This window comes from Terrapene carolina, unplaced genomic scaffold (assembly GCF_002925995.2).
Source record: "Terrapene carolina triunguis isolate 2854851 unplaced genomic scaffold, T_m_triunguis-2.0 Scaffold95, whole genome shotgun sequence".
Taxonomy (NCBI): domain Eukaryota; kingdom Metazoa; phylum Chordata; order Testudines; family Emydidae; genus Terrapene; species Terrapene triunguis.
Genome location: NW_020664446.1, coordinates 16,456,948 through 16,484,555, shown reverse-complemented (window position 1 = coordinate 16,484,555; position 27,608 = coordinate 16,456,948). Strand labels below are relative to the sequence as shown.

Genomic DNA, 27,608 nt, shown 5'->3' with positions numbered 1-27,608 from the left:
AGGGAGCGCAGGAGGGTGCAGGGTGAGGCAGGGAGCTCAGGGCAGGGAGTTGGGGTGTGGGGTGCAGGAGGGGTGAGGGGTGCAGCAGGGGGTCAGGGTGCAGCAGGGGGCTCAGGGCAGGGAGTTGGGGTGCAGGAGGAGTGAGGAGTGCGGCAGGGGGTCGGGGTGCAGGGTGCGGCAGGGGGCTCAGGGCAGGGAGCGCAGGAGGGTGCAGGATGTGGCAGGGGGCTCAGGGCAGGGAATTGGGGTGCAGGAGGGGTGAGGGGTGCGGCAGGGGGTCAGGGTGCAGGGTGCGGCAGGGGGCTCAGGGCAGGGGGTTGGGGTGTGGGGTGCAGGAGGAGTGAGGGGTGCGGCGGGGGTCGGGGTGCAGGGTGCAGCAGGGGGCTCAGGGCAGGGAGTTGGGCTGTGGGGTGCAGGAGGGGTGAGGGGTGCAGCAGGGGGTTGGGGTGCAGGTGTGGCAGGGGGCTCAGGGCAGGGGGTAGGAGGGGTGTGTGGGATGTGGCAGGGGGCTCCGGACAGGGGGTTGGGTTGCAGGCTCCAGCCCGGTGCCGCTTACCTAGAGCGGCTCCGGGGTGGCAGCACCGCGGCCAGGGCAGGCTCTCTGCCTGCCTGCCCTGGCCCCTGGCCCCTCTCCGCTCTGCTCCGCTCCAGGAAGCAGCCGGAGTCCCGGGAGGGGAGGGGGGGAAACGGCACCATGTGCTGCTCTTGCTCCTCCAGGTACCTCCCCCAAAGCTCCCATTGGTCGCGGTTCCCTGGTCCCGGAGCAGTGCCTGGAAACGAGAGCACGGAGCCCTCTACTCTCTCCCCCACCCCCTCCGGCCCGGGGCTGCAGGGACATAGTTCCAGCCGCTTCAGGGAGCGGTGCGGGGCTCGCGGTGCCACGGGGTAGGCAGAGGGGCGGGGGGGCGCGCAGGCGGGGGGGCATGGGGAGCTTGGCGGGCCGCATGAAAGAACCCCACGGGCCGTGTGTTTGAGACCCCAGCTCTACAGCATTTCCAGCACTGCCAACCTGAGGGACAAGAGACGAGGCCTGCAAGGCGACACAGAATAGGACCAAGTGCTACAAGCACGGCCCATTGACGTGGTATGAACATTTTAACTTAACAAAAGAACTTCTAAATAATGACATCAGACTTCATCAAAAGACCTCAAAGTGCACTACAACCAACTAACTAAGCCTCATGACACCCTGGGAGATAGGCAGTACTACTGTACTCATTGAATAGATCAGGAAACTGAGGCACAAGGAGGCTAAGGCCAAATTTTCTCATCATGGTTGCTCACTGGAGGCAATGGAAACTGAGGGGTGCAGAGCACCATGAGAAATCAAGCCACTTATTTAGGTGCCTAAATACGGATTGAGAACTCTAAATTTAGGCACCCAATTTTGAAAATTTGTGTGTGTGTGACTGACCTGATGCATGATAGTGAACAAACTGGAAACAAAACATAATATAAATTCTAAGGCATTTAAGAATATTCATACAGGGCCTGATCCAAAGACTACTGAAGTTAACAGGAGTCTTTTCATTGAGTTGGGTTAGAAAACATGTTAACTTACATGTTTTAATTAACATGTGGTTAACCCCCACTTAGTACCTAGTGTAGACAAAGACAGCAGTGTTTAAAAATGTGTTAGTTGGATGTGGTTAGCAGAGCTGAAGGGAGAGGTAATGATCTAACACATGTTAAAACATTCCTGTCCATAATTAGACAGCTAATAAAAATGGCCTGATTCTTAGAGGTGTGGAGCATCTGTATTTCCCATGGGTTTTCGTGGAACCTACAGGTACTCAGTATTTTATGCGACCGGCAGGCATTCAGCACCAGAAAACAAAGCCTTTATTTAAGTGCCAAAATATAGATATAGGTGCCTAGCTTTAAGCATTCATTAGAACACTTTGGCTCCATTTCCATCCCCATTCATACAGCCATGCTCTCCATTTCTCCTCCTCTGTCTGGGATCACGTTAATGTTATGGCACTAAACACATCACATTTTGTCTGAGACCAAAGTGCATGACAAAATGGGGCCCTGCTGGGCCCCCCCGCACACGGATGCAAAAGTGTGCAGGGGAGACCCCTCACACACACTCTGGTGAAAGTAGGACCCAGGTGCCCCTTCTCCACCCTCACCTTCCTTGGAGAAAAACTGCAGATATCAACCAGCCAGTAGGAGCAGTCACAGAACAAGCAGCCAAGGCAGGGATCTTTGCACGTTCGAAGAACTTGCGGCAGTTTTGACTGGCCATTCTCTGCTCTGTGCCGATTGGCTGTTTGCTGCAACCCTCCTTTTTCTTTTGCCTCCCAATTTCTTCACCTCAGCTTCACTCCACACCTGCCTCTTGTACCTTCCCCTTCCGTGTTCTCTCTTCCTCACACCCTTCCCTTTAACATCTTTTCTCCCTTCATTTCTCTTTCCATTTAGCTCATCCCCTCTGAACTAACCCTTTGCTACCATGTTTGTACAGCGCCTAGCACAGTAGGACCCCATTGTTGCTTGGCCCTTAGGCACTACTGTAATAAACATGATAAGCAGTAATGATATTAGGATATTACATTTTCCAAAAAATCATAAGCACAATTTTAAGAACCATTTTAATACATGAGGAGACTGAATTTGGGATAACGTGAAGGGAGAAGAAAGGGAAGGAAAAAGAATGTGAGAACTATTTACAAGTACAGTTAATCGCCCTTTCCCAGCCCAAGTTCATGAGAGACGTGGTCAGTGCTTAATTTTTCAAAACCACTCGCAACTGACCTTTGAATCGCTCTTCTCTTTCCTCCCCTCTTAACAATTCAACAGCAAACGAACAATATTAATGGAAGTAGAGGCATCTAAGAACACTAACATTCTGCACTTTTTAAAAGGAAACATATGGATGGACCGGAGCCCAGTATGTAGTGCAAACAGTTTTACTAGACCATTTAATTTTCTTTAACAAAATACATTATTTTTTCATGTGCAGTTCATTTTCCAAGGAATTGTATGTCTATGAAAACAAGTTGTGTAATTGTGCAGCCCTTGAAACCATTCAAAACCAGAGGCTTAAAGCCAAAGGGACCATTCCAACTCAATTAGTGTAGCCTACCCTGCTGTACACCTTATAGTCCCAAAGAGTCTTCTATATACAATATAGACTGACATAATTTCTTAGATTTTTCTTATGATTCTTATGATTTCATACCTCATGATAGACCGAACATGTCCATCAGAATTCTTAAGCAATCCTGTCATTTTTCTTAGCTCTTGCAATTCAACACATATTCACATTGACTGGATTTAAAAATAAACAAAACACCCCTCCCCCCCGCCAAAGCCCACCAACAATCCACACAATCTTACTTTTGCTTTGGAGAACAACAGATAGGTAGCAACTCTTATGAAGGCAAGAAACAAGAATTTGGGTCCTAGCAACTGAAAGTTTACAAGACTAGCACCTTGGCTGACTAAAGAAGACAGTTGATTCTTCCCTGGATGAGGAGGAGCACAAACAACTTGCGTGATTTCTATGAAAAGTGCTCAGTGGCACTTATTTCATGCCACTCTGCCAGTATCCCATGGGCAAAGACTGTAAAAGCAGATTTGGCTTTCATCCGACTCTCCAGTGCACCCCTTCTGCATACATGAAATGTTCTTAAGCAGCCATGAGATTAATTTATCAAAAGCAAATCTAGACTGTATAGATTAATACCATACATCTTGAATCTTGTGATTCAAGCTCTTCTGTTAACTCTCTAAGCTCTTATGTTTTTCTTGTATTTAAAAAAAAAAAATCCTCAAAAAAACCCCAACCCTGAACAGACATAACCAGTGCATCGGCTTGCCAACTTTCTAATCACACAAAAGCAAATTCCCTAGCCCCGCCCCTTTCCCGAGGCCATCCCCCGTTCACTGGGGGTGCGGGCTCTGGGGTGGGGCCAGAAATGAGGGGTTCAGGGTGCAGGAGAGGACTCCAGGCTGGGGTAGGGGGTTGGGTACGGGAGGGGGTGAGGGCTCTAGCTGGGGGTGCGGGCTCTGGGGTGGGGCTGGGGATGAGGAGTCCAGGGAGCGGGAGGGGGCTGTGGGTTGAGGAAGGGGTTTACCTCTGACGGCTCCTGGTCAACAGCACAGTGGGGGGGGGGGGGGGGGGGCTAAGGCAGGCTTCCTGCCTGTCCTGGCACTGTGGACTACGCTGCACCCCGAAAGCGGCCAGCAGGTCCGGCTCCTAGGCAGAGGCGCAGCAGACAGCTCCGTGCACTGTTCTTGCCCACCGGCACTGCCCCGGCAGCTCCCATTGGTTGTGGTTCCCAGCCAATGGGAGTGAAGAGCTGGTGCTCGGGGTGGAGGCAGTGCATGGAGCCCCGTGGCCCCCCGCCTAGGAGCCGGACCTGCTGGATGCTTCTGAGGCGCAGTGTGGAGCCAGGAAAGGTAGGGACTAGCCTGCCTTGGCTCCGCAGCACCACCGACTGGACTTTTAATGGCCCGGTCAGTGGTGCTGACCGGAGCTGCCAGTGTCCCTTTTTGACCAGGTGTTCTGGTCGAAAACTGGATACCTGGTCACCCTACCAGTGCATAGTAATGCATTTTCCCTAATGACTATTACATTTTCTCAAATGCGAAAAGACTGATTTTGATCTCACTTGCACCAATGTAAATCAGGAGTAACTCCACTGAAACAGGTGTAATTCAGATCAGAATCACGTCCTAAGACGCTGGCAGTGCATGAAGCTATTGAGTTGATCCAATAAAAATGAAACTCATCAAACTACACCAGTTTACTAGACCGTTTAATCGAAGTTGAAAGGGTAACCGCTTTTACCAGACTTTTAACCAAAATAAAAAGCATTATATACTACTTTGTTTGTGTACATATGCATAAGTAATGATGAAGGTCAACAGGCACTGAAATACCTCACTGTGCAAATACTGAAGGGAAGCTCAGACTCCGAGGAAAGCTTCCAAGATGATTCTGAAGTCCCCATGATCTGTTATTTTAAATGTCACCTTGTATCATTGTGCTCTAAAATGTAAACTTGCCTTTTATGACAGGTACATACATTCTACTACAGGGTGCTTCACTTAGCCATTTAAGACTCATTATTTGTTGTCTACTAAACAAAAAGGGAAACAAATTATCCCCTTCATCTCTATATGTTTTGTCATAATATCTGTAACATTTCTATGATGAGGAGATATTTTCCATGGGAACCTGTGCAATACACATGGCATCTTGTCATTCTGCCAACTGGTCAAACCCTTCAGAAGTGTCTGGAAGTTTCTAGTTAGCAAGGCTTGGGTCCTAAACCTGTTCTGTGAATAACAGAAGTTTCTTGTCCATCGGGGTCAGACTGACTTTTTAACCAACAACAGTTTCTTAGTCCATAAATAGTAATCATTAATACTTTGCAGTTGTGCAATGCTTCTCATCTAAGAACCTCAAAGCACTTAAGATGCACTAAGGGTATGTCTACACTACGGGATTAATCCGAATTTAGATAATTCGAATTTGGGAAACAGGTTGTATAAATTCGATTGTGCGCGGCCACACTAAGCACATTAATTCGGTTTTTAACCACATTAATTCAGTGGTGTGCGGCCACACTACCCCATTTATTTTAACCACATTAATTCGGTGGTGGCGGCCACACTAACCCTAATTCGAATTAACAAAATCGATTTTGGCGCTACTCCGCTCGTCGAGGTGGAGTACAGAAATCGATTTAAAGCGCCCTTTAATTCGAACTAAATGGCTCTGTTGTGTGGACGGGTGAAGGGTTAATTCGAATTAACGCTGCTAAATCCGAATTAATCCCGTAGTGTAGACCAGGCCTAAGTAATTAAGTCACACCCTGCAGAGGCAATGTCGCCTAGAGGGTAGAGTCCCAGACTGGGACTCAGGAGACCTGCATTCTATTCGTGGCTCCGCAACCGGCCCACTGGATGAAACTGGGCAAGTCAGTTTACCTTTCTTTGCCCCACTTTTCCTATCTATAAAATGCAGATAATGACACTGAGCTCCTTTGCAAAACACTTTGAGATCTACTGATGAAAAGCGCTATATAAGAGCTAGTTGTTGTTATTATTACAGCCATTTTACAGATGGATAAACTGAGCATAGAGAAGGTAATAACCCCCCCCATTTTTCAGAGGTGCTGAACATCCACAACTCCTAGTAAAATAAAGAAGTACCACCGAAGTAAGACGAAGCTGTGGGTGCTCAACACTTCTGAAAATCAGACTATACATAGCTTGTCATTGTCACATAGTATGTTAGTGGCAGCACAGGGAATTGAACCCAGGAATACAGGCTCCGTCCCATACTCGCTCTAGGGCAGTGGATGCCACTCCTTAGAGAGCCTTAAAACATAAATGCTGAGATAGAAGCAAAGCTAGACATGAACAAGAATATCTTTTTTTAATAGTATTGATTGCATGCAAGCTCTCTGATCATAAATATGACTACATTGCTGGCAAGTTTCAGACATGCTGCAATGATGTGATGTTGAATCATTATGTGCTATTTTAAATGTTGCTTGTATAAAACAAATAACGTTCAGCATATGTTACGTTTCAGTTTCTGAAAACATTCCACGACAAACTAGTATAAAATTAATTAAAAAATGGTTCAGTCCATGGACAAAAGGTCAAGCCATAACTTTTCCTAAGCTGTCTCCAGATCCAAGCACTTATGTCTCAATGATGTGTATATTTTCAGATGTGGGCAACCGACATTCCATGTGTAAATGATTTGCAAATTCTCTACGTGGGCTAAAAATTAGAAGAGGTATGAAAGCTCTGAAAGGAACAGTTTCAGATGAAAAGCAGATGTCCTATAGTATGATGTGATCATAATGGTCATGTGTCTAAGAGAACCTGGAAAAAATAACTGTCCAGCTGTCCTGCAGCTTCATTTGATCTGCATATTTGCATATCTCTCACCGCTCTGCAGCACCGAAAGCAACAGACTGTGTCAATACTAGCAAACCTTTGGCTTGCAATACCAATTCTGCTGCTGCTGCATCCATCCCATATCCACTTCCAGATGTTTCTGGAAGGTGCAGCCATTATAGGATGTGGTTAATGATGCCTAGTGGTGCTTAAGTTTGCCCCCACTGTAAGTCAGATGAACGTGGTGGTGATAAGAGGTCCTGCAATCAGGAAAGGGATTGGAAAGAAAATGGACTGTGTGTGAGTGCTTCTTAGATGAATGCAAGGTCTCTGATGGCTGCAGAGGGGAGCACCACTGTATGTGATAGTATAGGAGGGTGGGAGAAAGCGCATTAGATGAATATGTCTGGAGTTGGGGAGCGGAGATAGTGAGCCGGTTTCACCCTGCTGCACACGGAGGTGCCACCAAGGCCAGCCTTCAGCTTGAAAATGGGGACTCACTCCAGGAGAGGCAGATGGTATTTCCACTGGAGGCTCCACTGGTGCCCCTGCAATGGGGATATGCTGACTCTCCATAACCCAGGCTACACAGGGACCCTCGCTGGGGGAGGAGGGTACAGCCACTTTCTGCCACTGCAATTTCCACTCTCACCCCAGTGGTCAGGGAAAGGCCAGCACAAGCCAAGATTTAATCTAACCCAGAGACTGAGGGGGTAGGAAGAGGTAAGCAGGGCTTGTGGAGTGGGTGAGCTAGTGAGGGACAGATTGAGGGGAATGAGGTGAGAAAGGCGAAAGAGGGGAGGAGAGTGCAGTCAGAGAGGAGGCAGTAGGGAGGTATCCTAGAGACTGTGATCCGTTAGGGCATGGATCAGATATGTGTCAGCCCCATGAGAGAAGGGGCCACAGTACTGTCCCATCGCACACCCATTTCATTGGTCTCTTTGGTAAGGCACAAAGATGTTTGAAAACAGATCTTTTTTCCCCCTGACCTTCAGAGCAAGTTGCATTTGTAGAAAACAGCCAGTTTCAGATCATGAGCAACGGCATCAGTTTAAGTAATTGACAGCTGGGTTTTCTTTTCCTACCACAGAGTCATCTGGGTCTGACTGAGGCAAGCCAGCTGAATACAAGGCTTCATAGTTCCAGAATATTTTTGTTTGATATCACATTATCGGAATTGACATTGAGAGTGCATAAGAGCATGAGCTGCAGCTGTGTTATTATTAGCATTAATTCTTTATATTGCAGCTAATACTTGGGATAACTTCCTCAGACACTGACAACATCTCTCCTGCCCCCGGCCCTGGGGACCCGTTGCTTTCAGTCGGGCAGAGGCCTGACTCCGCCTCTCCCTCAATTGGAAGCATGTTGCCACCCTGCACTGCAGTGCCAATGGAACCCTGAATCTGTGGATTCTAAGGTTCCAACACCCTTCCCTGAGCTCCTCTCTGAGACACACCCCTCGGTGCTCTCTAGGGCAAGTTCTGTTACTGGTTCGGCTGAGTCAGACCTGCAGCTACCAGCTGGAACAGCCTTCTCACTGGCAGGCAACATCCTCTCCTCCCCCTTTGGGGACCCTACATAACACTCCTTACCACACCAACAGTCCTGGCCTTGTGGAAAAAATTGTTCACTACCAACATGTCCACTGGGATGTCCTCTAGCATCCCCACAAGTAAATCGCCTTCCAAACCTTCCCACTCCACACAAACCTTCGCTAGTGGTACAGGGAACCTTTCCGGCCCCACCCCCTTAATGCTGGCCATTTGCCCCGGTAAAATACTAACCTCTGGGACCACACTCGGTCGAACCAGAGAGACCTGGGCCCCAGTATCTCTCCAACCCAGGCACTCTGTGCCATCAATTCTGACAATCTTAATGTGTTCCTTGTCTGGTTCACCAGGCCCAGTGTCCACCAAGCAGGTCTGATAAGTTATGGGGGTACCCTCCGGTGTCTTGGGGCTGAGGACAACCAAGCCAACATGGGACAGGGGAGGCTTATTCTCCTTCAATCTGGGGCAGTTATACTTCAGGTGCTCTGTAGAATTACAGTGGAAGCACCTTCTAAGGTCTCCTATTTTTAAGGGCGGTTTGGGACAGGTATGGGAGGTAGGAATCTGAGAGGGTGAGTGCCCCACCTCCCGGCCACCCACCCTTTCCCAGGGATAAAGCGGTGACCTGGCTTCCCACCAAACTTAAACCCTTCTGCCTGTGACTTATTCCTAATAGGTGCTTGGGATTGCTCAAAATTATCTGCAAAAGCTGCAAGTTCTTCGACTGTTTCTACCTTTTTATCCCACAAACACTGTTTTACATCATCATTAGACATATTCAGGAACTGTTCCTGAGCAATCAAATCACACATTGCTTCAAAGCTTGCAATACCTTTCCCTCTAACCCACTTATCCAGTAAATCTCTCATTTGGTTCACATAAATCACATTACTTAATCCAGCCCCTCTCTTAAGGCTTCTAAATTTTACTCTGTAAATTTCAGGTGTAATCTGAAACTGTTTCAAAACCAATTCCTTAAATTTACCATAATTGGAAGCATCACCAATTGGCATCTTATTGAATATGTCCAGAGCTCTCCCCGTCAATTTTGCAACCAAAGTGGTCATCTGTTGATCCTCAAGAATTGCACAGAGCACACACAGCCTCTCAGATGTAATGAAATTTTCAGCAATGTCCCCAGACTTGTACGCTGGGCACAACTGCTTCCACTTGTGGATTTTTGGAGAGGGGGGTCCCCTAGTGTGGGGTTCTGTCTCTTCCACTCCATTATGGCCAGTTGATGCTTCCTCTTGTTTTCTTTTTCCTCCAGTTCTTTGTCTTTCAATTCCAGGGCTAACTTCTGCCTGGCTGCTTCTGCTTCCATTTCTTTGTCAGCCTCCAGTTTTCTCCATTCTCGGGCTTCCTCAGCCTCTAGCTGTCTCAGTTTCATGGCCCTCTGATGTGCAGCCTTTTGCTCATCCATTTCCATCTGTTTCAATTCTGTCTCTTATGCATCTTTTCATTTTCTTCTACTTGCAACCAGTAGAGCTCCAACTTTTTGGTAGCTTCACTTTCACTCATTTTCCTGTCCCTACTTCCCTTTCCCAAAATAAGCAAACAGAAAATAACAAAACAGTAACCACTTTGTCTGTTCTCTGGCCAACAAACTTAAAACTTACTTAAAATCACAACCAGTGTTTCAGAGCAATAAGCTGTGCACATGACCCTGTTCACTGGGCCACTGTGAGGGGTTGGACCCCCCGTCCGGGATGCCACCTGATGTACTGGGGTTTCACTGAGCCTCTCCTGCTCCACCTGCCTGGATCCCCTCTCCCTGTTTTGCTGAATTATGCTCTCTGGCATCTTGCAGCACACACACACACACACACACACATAGGGTCACACTCAGTTGTAGACACTAACTGAAGCCAGCTCTGTGTGAAAAGACTCACCCAGCACTCACACCCACACCCCTTTTGGGAAATAAACCCAAAATAATACTGTCTTGCACTGTATAGAAAGATCTGCACCACTCAAGCTCATAAAAAGTCACCCTCTCCCTCAATGTGGAGAGAGATGTGCACAGCTTCTCCCCCCCCCCCCCCCCGATACTAATTGCACAAACTGGGTTATGTTATAAACAAGAAATAAATGTATTAACTACAAAAGGTCATAGATTACCTTAGTAAATAAACAAAAACTGCACACTGAGCTTAACACACTAGATAGGTAAAATATAAATTAGCAAATTCTCACCCTGAGTGATAAACAGGCTGGCAGATTCCTAAGGCACAAGTTGCCTTGGCTTTCCCAGGTTTTCATACACAGGCTAAAAATCCTTCTAGCCTGGGACCATCACTTCCCACAGTTCAGCCTTTGTTCCTCAGGTGCTTCCAGGTGTCTTGTTGTAGGGAGAGTGAGGTCCCCCTATGATGTCATTTTCCCCCTTTTATATCTTCTCCCCACTTGCTGGAAAGCTCATTTGCTGTGACCTGGGTCAAACAGTTCCCATTGTGTAGTGTTATCTCTGAGAGGTTTCTATTATACACAGTTCCTGGGGTAATCCTTGTGCTTGTGTGTATTTCCTCAATTAGCCATTAACATTGTTTGGCCTTTTTACTGTTGTACCTGAACAACATGCTTGTGGGTGTTTTCAATCTCACAACATGTTTCAGTAACACATAACCTAGCTAAACCTCATAACTTCACATACTAGGATAGCAGATACAATTCAACGAGATATTGATGTCTCGCAGATTAAGACTTTTAGAATGACATCTCACAAGGCATACTTTGTATAAGAAATAACCTAATTACACAACAGTGGTGAATATTGGGGTATCAGGGTGTAACAAGCATAATTACTACTAGCAGCTAGATGTGTGATACCTCATTATCGGAAAAGGAGAGATTTCTCAACATTAGTAGCATGGAGAAATAAAGTATGAGAAATCCATTCAATGGGAAAAAATGACATACACTCTTTTGTTCAGGATCAAGTAGATTTTACAATATGTGGTTACCATTTTTGGAATTTGAATAAAATACATATATAGATAATGATAAGATTCATTAAACACAAACAGGTCTTTTAAAGGTAACAATTGAGGTTATGAATGAGATTTGTTATATGGAAAGCTCATGTGTGTTAATAATGATAAAATAAGTTAAACAAGAGAATAGAATAGAAAGTTCTCTTTCAAAAGCCTCGTTTTCCAGGCACACGTTAAAGATTTCAGCCAAAAATCAAACACCTGTGAGAAGAAGTCACGGTATACCTCACTTAGTTTGAAGAAAATCAGAACCAATCTACATTTTCCTGCTTTTGCTAAATTTTGGTCTGACCTCAGCACAAACCCCAGAATCAAATACCATTAGGAAAGTCTGGATTTTAGAATCCCGGTTTGTCATCTGACCCTCCTACATATCATAAAATAGGCCAACCCAAACCCCAGATCTGAAGGCTGTGACACTTGTGGAAAGTTCAAACCTGACCTGTCTATCTCTAGTTCAACTGAACATATTTTTCTGGTTAAAAAAAATTTAGATAACTGTTGTCAACAATCATTTTTCTTTTGTGCCTGGCTCAGATTTCTGTTCCCGTACAAGACCTGGCAACAGGAGCGACAAGATAATATGAGAAAGTCTGTTCTAACAAGCTTTCCTATACAGTTTAACATGCTCAATAGTTTTGGATAAGCACCCAGCTGCTCAACTGCTTATTGGAACTTCTCTACCTTTTGACATTCTCCCATCACTGGTGAGTTGTCTAAACATTAGCAAGCAACCTTATGTTGCAATAGTCATAGCTTGGCTTGCTCTGGTAAACCAAGTGTCATTTGTTCCATTAAAAAAAAAAAGTCCCTAAATCTATAAAAACTCATTTACAACCTCGCCGTTATTTAATGGCTTTCTAGTGGGAAAACAGACAGACCTCTGCCCAAATTAGCTCACCCCAGACACAGGGCCTGATTCTGCAACTTTTATGCATGTGAGTAACTCTTCCCTTACAAGCTGCGCCCCTGACGTCATTGAAGCTGCTTGCACTGAGTAAAGTTTGCTCACGTGCATTAGAGGCCTGGATCCAGCTTCAACTGAAGCCAGAGGGTTTCTTGCTCCCAACTGCAATGGGAGTTGGATTGGGCACAAAGTTTGCAGGCTCTGGCCCTCTTTAATAATGAGCTTCACTACTAGTAGGTCAAAATCCCGAGAGTGAGTGAGTGAGTGTGTATAATAAAACCCCAACAGGCAGCTAGCTATTTGCGGGTATTAAAAACAATTTGGAAATGAGTAAAATTAATATAAAACAGGAAGCTGGGCGCCACTTTTACTGAACGACTAGAAACACCCACATGAGAGCAGAACAAAAAGTCACACAAACACCGACCCCTTTTAAGAAGGGAGTCCCCGGATCACGTGTCCCATGTGAACGGCCAGTTAGATAACACGCAGTAACTGCCATCAGAAGAGAATAGAGAAGAAAGATGTTTATTGTTCAGGATGACATGCTGTTTACAGTGGCATATTCTGCTCTTCCTCAGTTTTGTCTGTTGGACAAACAACAGCTGTGTTAGGATATTTAAATTATGATGCTAGGATTTTGAATTGGGTCCAGGCTTTAGCCTGATTAAATGATATTAAGTTAATTTACGAGCAGAGGCTCGGCATGCAGGTCAAGTGCTTTTAACATGTGTAGTTACCTTTTAAAAAAAAAAATTGAAAGTTGAGCTCTCTGAGAGCCAACTTTCCACAGCATGAATAAGCTGGTTATGTTTTAAACCCACCTGCCATCAAAGGAATTTTTGGAAGCTCATATTTTTTTAAAAGAGATTTTTCTCCAGTGAGGTTTTGATGCATTTAAATACATTTTGTGTATTTATTACTTGTGAGACAAAAATGGTGTCTTAAGAGGCTGCTGTGATTTTTGGATCTGTTAAAACAAAACACTCTAATGTTATTAGCAAACTGATTTTCCCACTCAAATTTTACCAGATAAGAGCATAACTCTCATGTCTCACATCGTAAATCTGCCAAGCCCATTCATAAAAGGCTAGTTGGTTAATGTAGCTTTTAGATGGAGAAATGAGGAGGCAGGCATCATATTTAACCTCACTTTAACAGTCACTCTTAGGGGACATACTGACGGCAGGTACCAGCACAAACAGGCTAATAGTAAACTGCATGATCCCCGTGTGAGTCTTTGTCTGCTTCTGCTGGCTGCACCATGTATAAGAGTTGATCAGACTGCTACTGCTTTTAAGCTACCAGAGATGCTCCTTTAACTCAAGAAGTGGAACGCCCCCAAACCCCTGCATGCTTTTAGATCCAGAGATTCCAGGTTCAAGTCCCCTAGATGATCCCCACCAGCAATGTTATAAGTGTTGGCCCATATGGAGATTTGAACTGCTGTGGACTTCTGATGTTCAGGACAAGTGTCCCTGGTCAGTGTGTGACCCATATATACCAATCTAGGTTATGTGGGTTATACAAGCATGGCAGGAAACTTGCTTCTCCTCTCCACCCAACGCCATAAGAAATAAGTAAGCTGTAATAAGAGACATACTTATGTTTTGATTCCCCTGCCAGACAGTACACTATTATTAGTATTAATAATAATTGGCTACTTTAGTAACTGGCATCATAGTGCTTTGACCAACTTTATAAACTTTGTCCAGTATGTAGGAATCTCTTCTTCACCCAGCTAATTCTGAGAGGAACAATGTCATGTGTATAATATCTGCAGCACAATTTTCAGGAGGGAAGTGAAGATTATCTTCCCCCAATGGAACAGCAGGGGGGATTGGCAAAGCCAGGAGTGGTTTTAGATTTTGTAAATCCTTGTCAGTTGGGTTTAGGTTTTGAAAAACAAATCGAGGGTTTTTGTTGGAGTTGGATCCAATTTTATCCAAAGTGCAGCAGTTCAGGGTTTGGGTGTGAGGTAGAAACTCAGACAAATGATTAGTATTAGCCCATTGCTACAATGTACATACTAGAATTGCCTTCTACCTAAGCTGCAGTTTGGCCAGTTACAACTGCCATGGGATAATGGCTTAGGAACAGAGTGGACATACTACCCTCCCAGCTAATAAAGGAAAGGTTACTGCCGCAGAGATTATTTCAGGTAAATGTTGTGTATCTATAAAATTCAGCTTTACAAATTGTTGTTGGTTAAACATCCAACACATGCAGATTGAATGCTGACATCTCTAGAAAGCAACACCATCTAACTTCTCGGATACACTGGCTAGAACATAGTCTCCATGACGCTAGTTACTGTGAGTTAACAGCCTGCGAGGCCTGCCCAGATCGAATGACTCACATGCTGTCCAGTTGTACACATTTTGCTGATGTGATTCAGCCGGCACAAGTTTCCATTTTTCAAAGGGTCAAACCAGAGTAATTCTGTTAAACCTGAGCCAGACAAATGTCCTTTGCCCATGGACCAAGTCACCTCAGTGATTTTCCTGACCACACATGACAAACCGTTGAGAAATGCCTGCTTAGCAATAAACATATGAACCTGAGAATTTAACCCTGCCACAAAGACAAGTCAAGCGGCATTTCCATTTAAAATGTGAGCAGTGCAGTTATTGTACCTGGCCTAACCTTTCAGCCACATGAAAAAGTGTTCTACCAGCATAGCCCCGTGTAAGTCAAATGAGCACAGAGGAGTGCCCATAGATTTATTCTAGGACAGTGGAATAGAACAGACTCTATATCATTTTCAATAGGATATCCAGCAGTTTGGCATCATTGCAAGAACCAGAAGGCCTAAGTGCTTAATTAGCTAGAGTATGTATTATAAACAGTGGGTAAGGTATTAGGGAACAGGGCTTGAACAAACCGTGGGAAAATGTCATTTACTCTGAGACCACAGCAAAGAAACTCCTCATCAAACCAGTTGCACCATTTTTTGTTTAGATTCCACTAACACGCTGTATTATAGCTTGTCCCCTGTAATTAGAAGAATGCTTATTAATAATAAAGCCTGATTATAAAGCACTAATTTTAGGAGCAAGGTCACTGGACTTCTGTTCAGAACCTTTGCCAAAATGGGAACATCCATGTGAATCCATGGAGATCTGCTTGTACAGAAAGCACACTGCAAAGTTTATTGCCCAACTTCCTTAGGACTGAGACACTTGGCTCGCCAGAGACATTGATTATGCTGTCTCTGGAACAACAACAATTACATATTGATTATGCTAGATACAAGGTGGAGGCTCAAGTTACACACTCACCACTGGACAGTCACTACATAGTAGTGAAGTCAATAAAAGGAGGAATGGCAAATTCATCGAGTCAGAGGGTGAAATCCTGGCCCCACTGAAGTCAATGACAAAACTCTCATTAACTTCATTCAAGTCACGATTTCACCTAAAGTCTTTGGAATCCTAAAAGTCTTCTGATAGTTGTAAAAGCTGCTGTGAATAACATTCGGAGCTGGTAAATACCCATGGCCAGTCTTAGAACCCTGCAGCATGTTGTGTTCACATGGCACACCACACCGCACGCCCCTTCTGTGTCAAAAATCAAGTGCTCACTGCTTTGTCGGTAATCTGACTAGGGGACTCTTGTGCAGCCTCAGAATAGTTCTACGACCAGCTCTGCAGATAGCCACTCCCCTTCATACAGGCTCCCATCTCCACCATGATATGCATCAGGTATGTTCTGTGCAAACACTGCAAGGAGCACACACAGTGTCCAGTGAAAGAGAATGTCCTGTCCTGTATGGTGTTGCTCTCTTGTTACCGTTGAGACGTATAACTGGAAAGAGAAAGGACAGTTGGGTATGTGACCAACTGGCTGGATTTGCTTGAGAATGCAGTGTTCTAGAAAGCAATCCCAGAAAATTGTCTCTCAGAACACTAAGCCTGTCTCACACTAAGCTTTCTAGATTGTTTTTATCGGAACTTTAATTTCTTCTTTCTCAGCATCATTTTCGGTGACTTTCAACTTCGGTTCATGGTTGCTCCAAAAAGTAATTATAGAATCTTTCCTACAAGGCATTTAGCATAACTTAAACAGACAGATAGCAAGAGGTCTCAGAACGATAGTGCAGTTCTCAGTATGATGTGACCTGCCCTTCCATAAATGGGATACAGCCAATATCATTAAAAAGTGATACAGTGAGTCTTCCTCATGGGAGATGGAAGGCAGCAGTGATCCGAGAAGATGATTAATCCAGCAAGATGAGTGCTTTGATTTTGCATTTATGTCACCAGTGGAGAAAACAAGAAAGGAAAAGAAATCTCAAGGAGATGACAATAGATGTGTTTGATAGTGGAAAATAAAATCCTCAATAGCAGGATTAAAATGATGAAGTTTATTCTACGGCAGTGCACGACTGATACAAACGCTGGGAGCACTAGACTTAAGTGGGAGAAGTTTGCCCAGCAGAAAAGGTTAACATGCAACTGTAATTTCCTCCCGTCCTCATTAAAAATAAGTTGATATAATTGACAGAGCCTAATGTGAATGCACAGCACTCCTTAGCTGGTACACAAATGCAAGGCCAGACACTACTGATCAGCCAATTTCCCCTTCACAAGACTAAGCCCTCCCTTCCTTATCCTATAATTGTTTGTAAAAACAAAGGGCACATTTTTTTAAACAAAATATCCATTGCTCTCCCCTCACTGGAATACAAGGAACTATATCCTTGTTCTATTCACCTCCTGAAGAAAAGGGAAAAAATGGCAAGCATGGCCTTTATTCAGTGCATTTCCTGAAGGAAAGGTGAATGAATAGGAATTCAGATAAGAAAACGACTGCAGTTACCGTTCTGCGGATTCTGTAAAGTATATTAATGGGAATAACAATGCACATTAGCCATCCCATTCAGCAACATTTTTAGTACCCAGCTGAGTCCAAATATAAACTGTAATGGCATATGGAGAATGTCTTAAGAGCCATTTCAAATCAATTTGCTTTTATATAGCATCTCTCAGACAAAGTATCTCAAGACACTGCAGAGAGAGAGAGAGAGAGAGAGAGAAAAAATAACGAGCTAATGATTTAGTAGAGTTAGGTACAGTGGCTCTCACAAAGACAGCAAGACAAAAATGATGCAGAGAGATGGAATGCAAAGCGCTAATTTAAAAGCTGTACTAATGTAAGTATACCTCTTTGCCAGCTATTACAGTGGGGAGGGCGGGGGGAGTCAGGTACAATAGGAAGCCAGGCAATGAAGTAAAGCTGTGTTGGGTTTAGTTATAACTGTTCTATGACTACTCTTGAGGACTTTCTATCCATAGATAAGGTGGATAGAATCTCAACCATTCCCATTATATCAATGAGTTTATGAAAAGCCAAAACACAACCTGCCAGTGAAATCAGGAAAATAGTGTTTGTGAAAATTCATATGAACATTTTTATCAACCCATGTCACAGCCTCAGAAATTTGCTTTCCTTTTAGGTTTCCAGTGTGCTTCAGACTGTGCCCTGTGAGCTGCACCCATCTCTCTCATGGCTAGTTCTATCGAAGAGGAAAGTGTTGAGTAAAACCAGTTAGGAATTTTTAGACAAAATGTCTTGTGTTGAAAAATGCCAGTTCGACAAAACCAAAACTTTCCATGGAAATATTTTGGTTTTTGACAAAACTTTCATTAGAAAGGTTTCTGAGGTCCAGGGTGGAACTTCTGGTCAAAACCTGAATGAGAAAGAGAGGTCTTAATTTTGTTCCGATGAGAAACAAAAGAAAATTCTGAAACCTCGACATTTTTCATGAATCAGAATTCTTGTTTTCTGGCCCACCCTAGAGTTGAGTACATTGTTTGTAGAGATTGCTAAAGCTTTCCTAAAGGGAGTAAGGTGCCACCCTCCCGCAAACAAGCCCCTAGTGAAGAAACTCTTTCAGTGCTAATTTTGCAGAGAATTATTGCCCAGCCTTAGCCTCTCTTTTTTGGTGAAGATTATTGAGAAGGTTGTGCTGAGGCAACTTTGAAGCCATCTGGAGTCTTCAGATTTCCCAGTTCCTTTCAGACGGACATTCTGTCTGGGTATGGCACTGAGATAGCATTCATCTCGTTGGAGAGAGGTCTCTTCTTAGTGATGGACAAAGGCCTTGTCCATGCCGAATTGGCTGTCTCTGTCACCAGCCTTTGATACAGTAGCACATGAAATTTTGTTGACTCACCAGTGGCGCCTATCTGGGGAAAAGGATATAATCCTGAGGTGATTCCGTTATTTCCTCTTCCATGTATCCCCTAGAGAGGCTTAGGGTAATTGCTCCTCTGCCACAACAGATCTCATATGGAGATCCCAAAAGAATTTATTTGATCTCCTCTTCTGCACAACATTCGTGTGAAACCACTAATGAAGACAGCAAATCAGCTTACATTGAGGCAGCATGAGTATGTAGATGCAGTTCTAGGTCTCATTTCCATCAGAGCCAGATAGTGCAATGGCTCTGTTTTCCCAGTTTTTGGCTGAGACTGGGGTTTTGGATGTGAGTATGCTGGCTTCAGCTTAGTTCAAACAAGACAGAGGGAATGTTAATGCATCAGGGTAAAGTGGAAGAATGGAGGATCCCTACTTGGAATTACGCTTGACATTACGGCTGCTTCTGTGGCCAAAAGCACCTATTTTTATCCGCATCTGGTTAGGCAGCTCTGCAGCTTGCCATGGTGAAACATGCTTGTAATAATCCAATCCACAAGCCACAAAGTATCCTCTAAGTGGGGCTGTACATGGAGACTATCTGGTGGCTACAGCCAGTACAGAATGAGGCTCCTTACCTTATTTGTTGTATTAGCCATGGCAAACATATGAGCACTTTTCTCCATGAACTGCACTGGTTACCTATTTGCTTCCAAGTTCAATTCAAGATGTGGACTTTGATCATAGTCTGAGTCATGGTTATTTGAGGCACTACCTCTCTCCACAACACCCAATGGGAGGTGCTGAGCTAGCACACCCTAGATTTGATTGTCTGGGGGCTAGTGTTGAATATTCTCAACAGAGGGTCTTTTATTCTGGAATTCACAGCTGTGTGAGTCACATGAGGATTTTGGGGGTAGTGAGGTATGGTCTATTTATTTGGGGGAAATGTTTTCTTCCTGTTGTTTCTATGGCATGTGTAACTGAGCATATTTTAGAGTGATGATATATTTTATTTTGTTATACTTGTAACTCTTTCTATCTTCATTCCTTATACCTGAACTCACTTAATCCTATGTATATTTTGTTCATAAATTTGTTTTATTTTTACTATTTACCAGCTCAGTGCTGTGTCTGAAGGGAAGGGTGTATTTACCCCAGTTAAGTTAATAAGCTGTAATGTGCTTTTGTCTACTTAAAGGAGCAACAAACCTTATTATAACTCTGAGTGGCCCTGGTAAGGGCTGGACACTCAGGGCACACAGTAGTAGGGAAATTTGGAACTGGGAGTGTGCTGGGGTCGCCTTGCTGGTTGTAACCAAGACTGGCGGAAGCCAGAGTGGGGCTGCAGACAGGCCGCTGGGGCAGAGCTGCTGAACCAGGGCTGTCTAGCACCCAGACACTCAAGGTGTGACAGGCATGCCTGCAAGCTGGCTATGAGCATCCCGTGATATAATGATGATCCATTGCATCCTAATGGGCATGACACAGCTACAACACTACAAACTACTTAGAAATCTAAATAAAAACAATAATAATAATTATTAATAGCCAGAATATGGAGTCGGCATTTTAGTTTGATTTTGCTTCTGTTCCTGCATTCCAAACCGCAGCAGCAACAAATTTACTCTGATTTTAAAGTTGAACCATTATTCCAAGAAATAAATCAAGAACATCTACAATTTTCTTCCATCAATCAAGCTTTATGCCAAACTATTTTTATACCAAGACAGTGAGGTTCTTTGAAGTACAGACATAAACCTGCTGAAGAGAAACGTTCATCTGAAAGCAGAAGGTGTTTGAATCTGAGATTACTTGTCTATTTTAATGGGTAGGTAATTAAACAGAGACATGCAAACCCCTAATGAAAAAGAGCTCTTCTTTGCTGGCTTGGATGGTACTCCATCAGGGCATCTGCTCTATATACTTAGGTTATGTCTACATTGCCTTGCAGTTCGGACTATGGGTGTGTATGGGGGGTGGTGTGAATAGCAGTGCACACTCCCCCACTGTAACACTGCCATGTAGACTCTAAAGGTGTGAACAAAAAAAATAGTTCCTAGTTAGCATTAATTAAATACCGTTTGTGGGGTAGTGTAGACAAGCACTTAAGGTCTTTGAGAAAGGAGGAGATTTGGATTAGTAAATCTAGTAACCAGTCTGCAGAGGTGGCACAATTAGTCTAGCCTCTGGGAAATATTTTGCACTGACGTCATCTCCAAAAAGAAACAAAAATGACACAGTATCTTCTTCCAGTAATAACAAAGCGAAGGGCTGAGGCTAGTGCAGGGACTAATCTCCCACCTCTGGAGACCTGGAGTTAGGTTACAAAGGAAATAATATAACTTTGCATTTCTATAATCCCTTCTATCTATGAATCTTAAAGGAATGAAGCCTCACAGCACAGTCAGGTGAGTAAATATTATGACAGGACACAGGATGGAAACCCCAAATCCTGAGTCTTAATATAATTAATAAATCTTGATATATCTTGATTTTAGTAAGGCTTTTGACATAGTCCCACATGGCATTCTCATAAGCAAACTAGGGAAATGTGGTCTAGATGAAATTACTATAAGGTGGGTGCACAATGGTTGAAAGACAGCACTCAAAGAGTAGTTATCAATGGTTCGCTGTCAAACTGGGAGAGCATATCTAGTGGGGTCCCTCATGGTCAGTCCTGGGTCCAGTTCTATTCAATATTTTCATTAATGACTTGGATAATGGAGTGGAGAGTACGCTTATAAAATACACAGATGACACAAAGCTGGGAGGGGTTGCAAGCACTTTAGAGGACAGGGTTGTAATTCAAAATGACCCTGATAAATTGGAGAATTGGTCTGAATTCAACAAGACGAAATTCCGTAAAGACAAGTGAAAAGTATTTCATTTAGGAAGGAAAAATCAAATGAATAACTTCAAAATGAGGAATAACTAGCTAAGCAGTAAAGGATCTGGAGGTTATAGTGGATCACAAATTGAACATGAGTCTATGATGTGATTCAGCTGAGAAAAAGGCTAATATCACTCTGGGGTGCATTAACAGGAATGTTGCATGTAAGACATGGGAGGTAATTGTCCCAGTCTACTTCACACTGGTGAGGCCTCAACTGGAGTACTGTGTCCAGCTCTAGGCACCACACCTTAGTAAAGATGTGGACAAACACGTCAGTGATGGTGGTTTACTTGGTCCTGCCACAGTGCAGCGGGCTGAACTTAATGACTTCTTGAGGTCCCTTCCAGCCCTACATTTCTGTAATTCTATGATTCTCCTTTGACCTCAAGACCATCCTTCCTTTTGATGAGAAAGAAATGAATTTGCTACGAGAGGTGGTGACTGCTCAAGAGACGGTAGGTTTGTCTACACAGCAATCAGAGGTGTGCCGGCAGCACATGTAGACAAACCTGAGCTCGCTGTGAGCTAGCTAACTCAAATAACAATAGCAGCGAAGCCATAGCAACATGGGCTGCTCACGTCTGCCAAGGACCACGGGTATGTACTCAAGCAGCTAGCCAATGTTGCTGCAGCTTTACTGCTGCTGTAATTCAAGTTAGGGTGACCAGATGTCCCGATTTTATAGGCACAGTCCCGATTTTGGGGGCTTTTTCTTATCTAGGCTCCTATTACCTCCCACCCCCGTCCCGATTTTTCACACTTGCTGTCTGGTCACCCTAAGCTAGCCAGATCAAAACTAGCTTGGGTATGTCTACAAGTGCTGCAGTCAGTCACAACGGATTGTGATGCAGGCATACCCTAGGATTGCAGCGGTGCTGTTGGTCAGCACTGAGGTGGATTGTCAGCAATGTTTTGGGAAACTGCACAGTTCCTGGTCGTGCTTAACTCAAGCCAGTGAGCACTGACCTTCTCTCGCTTTGATTAGGGCTAAAATGTCACTAGCATCACCAACACTCACTTCTCCACTGCAAAGAAAAACAAAACAGGTCTTTCTGGGGCAAGAGGAGAATGATGGCCTTTAAATTTTCAACCCGCGTCCCTCATTATTCTGCAGCAGAGACTTTACCCTAAACTACCATCTTGGAAAAATAAAACCCAGTGGTAAACTTAGGGTCTATAATGAATGGGTAGCAGCAATTCATACCAGCAGCATCTCTTCTTTATATACTTAAAACTAATCAGCTCAGCAAATGAAACTAGGTTGCAGACAACTCCCTGAGAGAACTTAAAGTACACAATCAACTTTATCATAGGAAAATGATTGACTGGAAAAAAGGTGGTCTGCCCTGCCCTTCCACCTCCAAATCACACTGTATCATTTAAATGTTTTTAAATGCATTTACTACAACATGTAATACGTTATCCTTGGGGTTAAACGTGTTCCTCTTGTAAAATCCTCTAAGCGGTGGTCGTGGGACTCAGTTACTCTTAGAAAGCTTGAAGGAGCTGAAAGCCTACGATAATTCATGTGTTTGAAGCTCAGCGTTTGTTGGTTACTGGCGCAGACTTCTGCAAAAGGTTAAATGTGGTCAGCAAATGAACCAAAAACAAAAAAGAACTGGTCCCAGCTGCAGCCTGCCCAAAATTCTTGCAGCAGCCTCATGGTCCAGTTCGTAATGCCACCCAGTGGACACAATGTTCACATGAGCTTTTCTCCTTCATGAATACTGAAGATTTAACAGCAAGGACTTGATAGGGAGAAAAGAATATGATTTCTGAGTATGAACCTATCCTTAAGAAAGTATCAGAGGGGTAGCCGGACTCTTTGTTGCTTTTTATCCTTAAGAAAGCAGCTGAAGAACAGCGTTCCATGTCTTGTGAGACACACAGCTCCATAAAGTATTTACAAGGGATAGAGATACAACATTAAGGAGTCTAATTCACCAATTGATATATAGCAATTGCCACTAAAAATCCACCACTCACCAACGCTTACCACATAATCATGTCTGGATTGTCACTGTTTTTCCGTTTGATTAGGATAGGAAATAACTGTGGAATCTGTTGGCAGATGTTGGCTTTTTAATGGTGGCCACTGTGTGAGGATTGTATTCATACTGCATATGTGTAACTTCTACATAAAGGGAAGAGACCAGAGAAACCTTCTTATGCATCAATGGATCCATAAGGCCCCTAAAAAGTTCATTATCTTTCAAAGTGAATTTTTGGACTGAAATGTGACTCCACTTATACCTGGCTGTTTTACTTAACAGATTAAGTTTTGTTCCCCGGAGGATATTACCACTAAACTGCACACCGTTGGTTTAAGAGCTTGTATCATCCTCTGTGTAGCAGAGGAGTGCCCTGCATTCCTTCAGTGATATCATTTTGGCAGCCCCTTACCTCTGGGGTGAGGTATTTCATCATGATTTCCTTTCCTTTCTCTCCCAGTTTTTCATCTGGAGCAATTTCATACTCTGCCTGGAAAAGAAATAAAGAAACCATCAATATTTGTACTCACACGTCATCATTATAACTTCATTTTGGAGATGGCCTTAACTGAACATTCCACTTGAATAATTTGGAAGGCAAATATAATCTTCTGATGGAGGTAAACCTGTATAGTTGATCTAATTGAAAAGCAAAACACTGGCGTCAAGATGTTTTGACCAAGACCAAGAAAACGGTTCTCTGAAACCAGCCCTCTTTGACTAGGCCACATATGAGTAAATTTCATTCATTTATACTTGATAGATATGCCAAGCCCAAATGTTTCTGATAATTAAGAACCCCTCTCACTGAGCATTATTTGTTTTCACTCACTTAGACGTAGGGAGTAGAAATTAATTTTTCCAAATGATAAAGGAGGATTTTTGTTTTGTTAATCTCTATGACAGAAAAATCTACTTTATTTAGGCATAAGGAGAGCTCTCTCAGGAGGTAGGGCTTTTGGAAGGTTGGGTCCTCCTGTGGATTTTAATTTTTTCTCTCGGTATAACACTCATTTCTCAAGCTCTTCCCCCTCTGCAGAAATTTTGCCAATCACCTTTAGTGCTTTTTGATGGACTTTTGAAACTGGAGATCTCAAAAACCTGGGATATTTCAGGGCTTAGAAAAATAAAAGGGACCAAACAAAGAGCGATGTTCAGTACATACTGGAATCTTGTTTGATTTCTATTGTGCATTACAAAAGAGAGCACACACATTGCATTTTTAAATATTATTCTAAGGATTCTGCATATTGTACCAGCACTGATCTGTGGTAAATTTTAGGATTAACTTTATATAGGAAACAAAATATTGCTTAGGCATCACTGAGACATTAATCATTTTACTTAAAATTCTTCAGCAATGCAAGTCATTAAAAGACAAGGGAAAAAAACCCATTTAAAGCTTGCAACCCCAAGTGAGACAATAACTAAATGATAATGACAAATTCTTAGAGACATTCTAATTTGTCATTGCCTGGAGTACAAGATTTCAGTCTTATGATCAAAAGGGCCTTCTGGGAAAAAAAAGTCAGTTCAACGTGTTTTTATGAATGCTCATATTAGAAAAAGCATCCCAGACCCTCTTGCCAAACCAATTAAGTAAGTTGGTCCAATACAAGCTGTCTGAGATGATAAATGAGGAGGAAGTAAAAGACAACATACGGTAGATCAGTCTGAACTGGCACTTGGAAGAATGCACTTCAGAACTGTTGCACACTTTAGGACATATACATTGTTCTCAGTTTGATACAATAAATCAGAAGGAAGGCTGTAATAAATAAATACTCTAGCTAACCAGACCAAGGAATAACATGAAAACCACAAAAGTAATAATAATGCTATTAACCATGTATCCAGCCAATGCTGATTTAGCCATTGTAGCTTAAGCTTAAGGCTTTATACAGCAGGTTGTTCAAACAATCAGATTTAGTTTGGTAAATGACAATGACCACAAATAAAAGAAAACAGTACTGCTGATGAGAAATACACTGATGAATAAAATCCACAAGTACAATACTTCCTTCTTAGTAACCATGTCAGGGATGAACCGATTATGTTCTCATAAAACTTAATACAAGGGGCTTTTTTTGGAATCTTTCATTCAATTTCCTGTCCATTTAGATGGTATCTGACTATAGGTCATTTCAGCTCTTGAAAGCATGAACACTCCAGAGTGTTTATAGAATCTTAACAGCATTTTTTCTCCCAGAATCTCTGCTAAAGGATAAAACAAACAACCAAAAAAAAAATAGCAAATTAAAGAAGGTCAGAGAAGTTGCATTTTATCTATGCATTTATGATAACTTCAAAGACAGGCTAGGGGATTTTTAATTTAAAGTAAAGATTTAAATACAAAATGTCTTTTAAGAAGAGAAAATATTTGTATTTAAATTTAACTCTCTGTGCAGAAGACTGTCAAACACAAAAGCCAGAATTTATTGGTAATGTCCCAATGGAGAAGGATTTGGGAGCATAACTAAGCCCTCAATTCAGCACAACTCATAAATCATCTAAGAATTATCATTCATTGTTCCCTCAGCAGCTTTGAGATGCTAAATATTTTGCCATATAAGAGGTTTAGCAAACAGATCCTTTAAGCGATTTTAGTGGTACTGCATTCATATCAAATGTTGGTCATATAGTTTGAATTAATATGGCATTTGCTTCAATAAAACAGATCAGGAATTCAGGTGGTATTCTCAATGTATGTATCATATATTGTGATTGACTGGCAAGTACCACTGCTCTCTATTGGATGTAATTAGACTTGGGTACATGTGTGATTGTCTTGCTTTGTGGCTTAAACAGTGTAAACAGAGATTTTAGTTCATTTCAAGTGGAAGAAGCCTGAGTTTCTGAAATAGATTACAAATTTGGATCTCTATGCCATATATATTCAATTTATTTTAAGATGTTAGTGTCTGTCCATAGCTATGGACTGGTGCCAGAGTGTTTCATGGGATTCCTGTCAATCCTAGATGCCTAAAGATAAGCTTTGCATTGACTAAACTTTGGTAGTGACTGTAGTAAAAGGAATTATGTCACGTATCTGTTGGGAGTGGATGTAAATCACTGCCCTCCTCAAGACAAAAGCAAACCTCCTCAAACAGCTGTGATTAACTCTCCGCATAGTGCGATTATTGCAATTTATTAGATCTAGCAATGAAGACTCCCCCCCTCCTCCCTCGAGAAAGCTACGTCTGGTACAAAACACAGCAACTTGTCTGCTTAACAATTTGGGATGCTGTGAACATGTCACCTCAGTGCTTTACTCTCTTAACTGGCTCCTGACTAACTAGAGTCTAGTTCAAAGTCTCTGTTCAGATATTCAAAGTCCACCAGGGAATTGTCTCTAGCTGCCATGAGAACGACTCTCCCTTTGCAACCATGACATCCCATTATAGTTACCACAACAATGAAACTGTTGGCCAGTAGGCAAAGCAGAGAGGAAGACAGAACTTTAACAGGAGCAGGACATATGCTATGGAACTCCCTCCCGCAAGAGATAGGAATGACCATGGACCTCACTACATACGGAACGAAATACAAAACTCATTTCTTTGACTAGCTTTCCTGCAGCAAATTTCACACACACACTCTCGACACTAAGCCTATTTCTCCTACAGCTGGGAACAACTAAAAGAGATTTTCATAGTTATTTCTATTTTAAGTTCTCAGTAGGTTCTCAGAGACTAAGGGGACAGACAGACAGACAGATATGAGAGTGAAGATCTGAAATGGGCCGATAAACCCTAACACTGGTGAGTATTAAAGATTCTCCTTTAGCTCAAACGTTCGAATCTGGGTCACTTGCGTGCTATTCAGCTCTCCAGGGACACCTGTGCATATTCTGCCATAGATTGTTATAATTTTTCCTATTGTACCAGGGGTCGGCAACCTTTCAGAAGTGGTGTGCCGAGTCTTCATTTATTCACTCTGATTTAAGGTTTCGCGTGCCAGTAATACATTTTAACGTTTTTAGAAGGTCTCTTTCTAAACGTCTATAATATATAACTAAACTATTGTTGTATGTAAAGTAAATAAGGTTTTAAAAATGTTTAAGAAGCTTCATTTAAAATTAAATTAAAATGCAGAGCCACCCGGACCAGTGGCCAGGACCCGGGCAGGGTGAGTGCCACTGAAAACCAGCTCGCGTGCCACCTTTGGCACGCGTGCCATAGGTTGCCTACCCCTGAATTATACAAATACAGACAGATTAAGTGAATAGCCCAAGGCCACTGAAAGTTTGTTCTGGAG

General features: G+C 43.1%; 1 protein-coding gene across 1 annotated transcript in view; it reads right to left on the bottom strand.

The window, feature by feature from the left end:
- GRK5 (G protein-coupled receptor kinase 5) overlaps positions 1-27,608 on the bottom strand; it is a 239,237-nt gene that overhangs the window by 50,040 nt on the left and 161,589 nt on the right. The window contains exons 4-5 of the mRNA XM_029911366.1: positions 23,764-23,841; positions 22,905-22,929 (exon numbers count right to left, since the gene is read on the bottom strand). Coding sequence (XP_029767226.1) covers positions 22,905-22,929; positions 23,764-23,841 — 103 coding nt within the window. The remainder of the gene's footprint in view (positions 1-22,904; positions 22,930-23,763; positions 23,842-27,608) is intronic.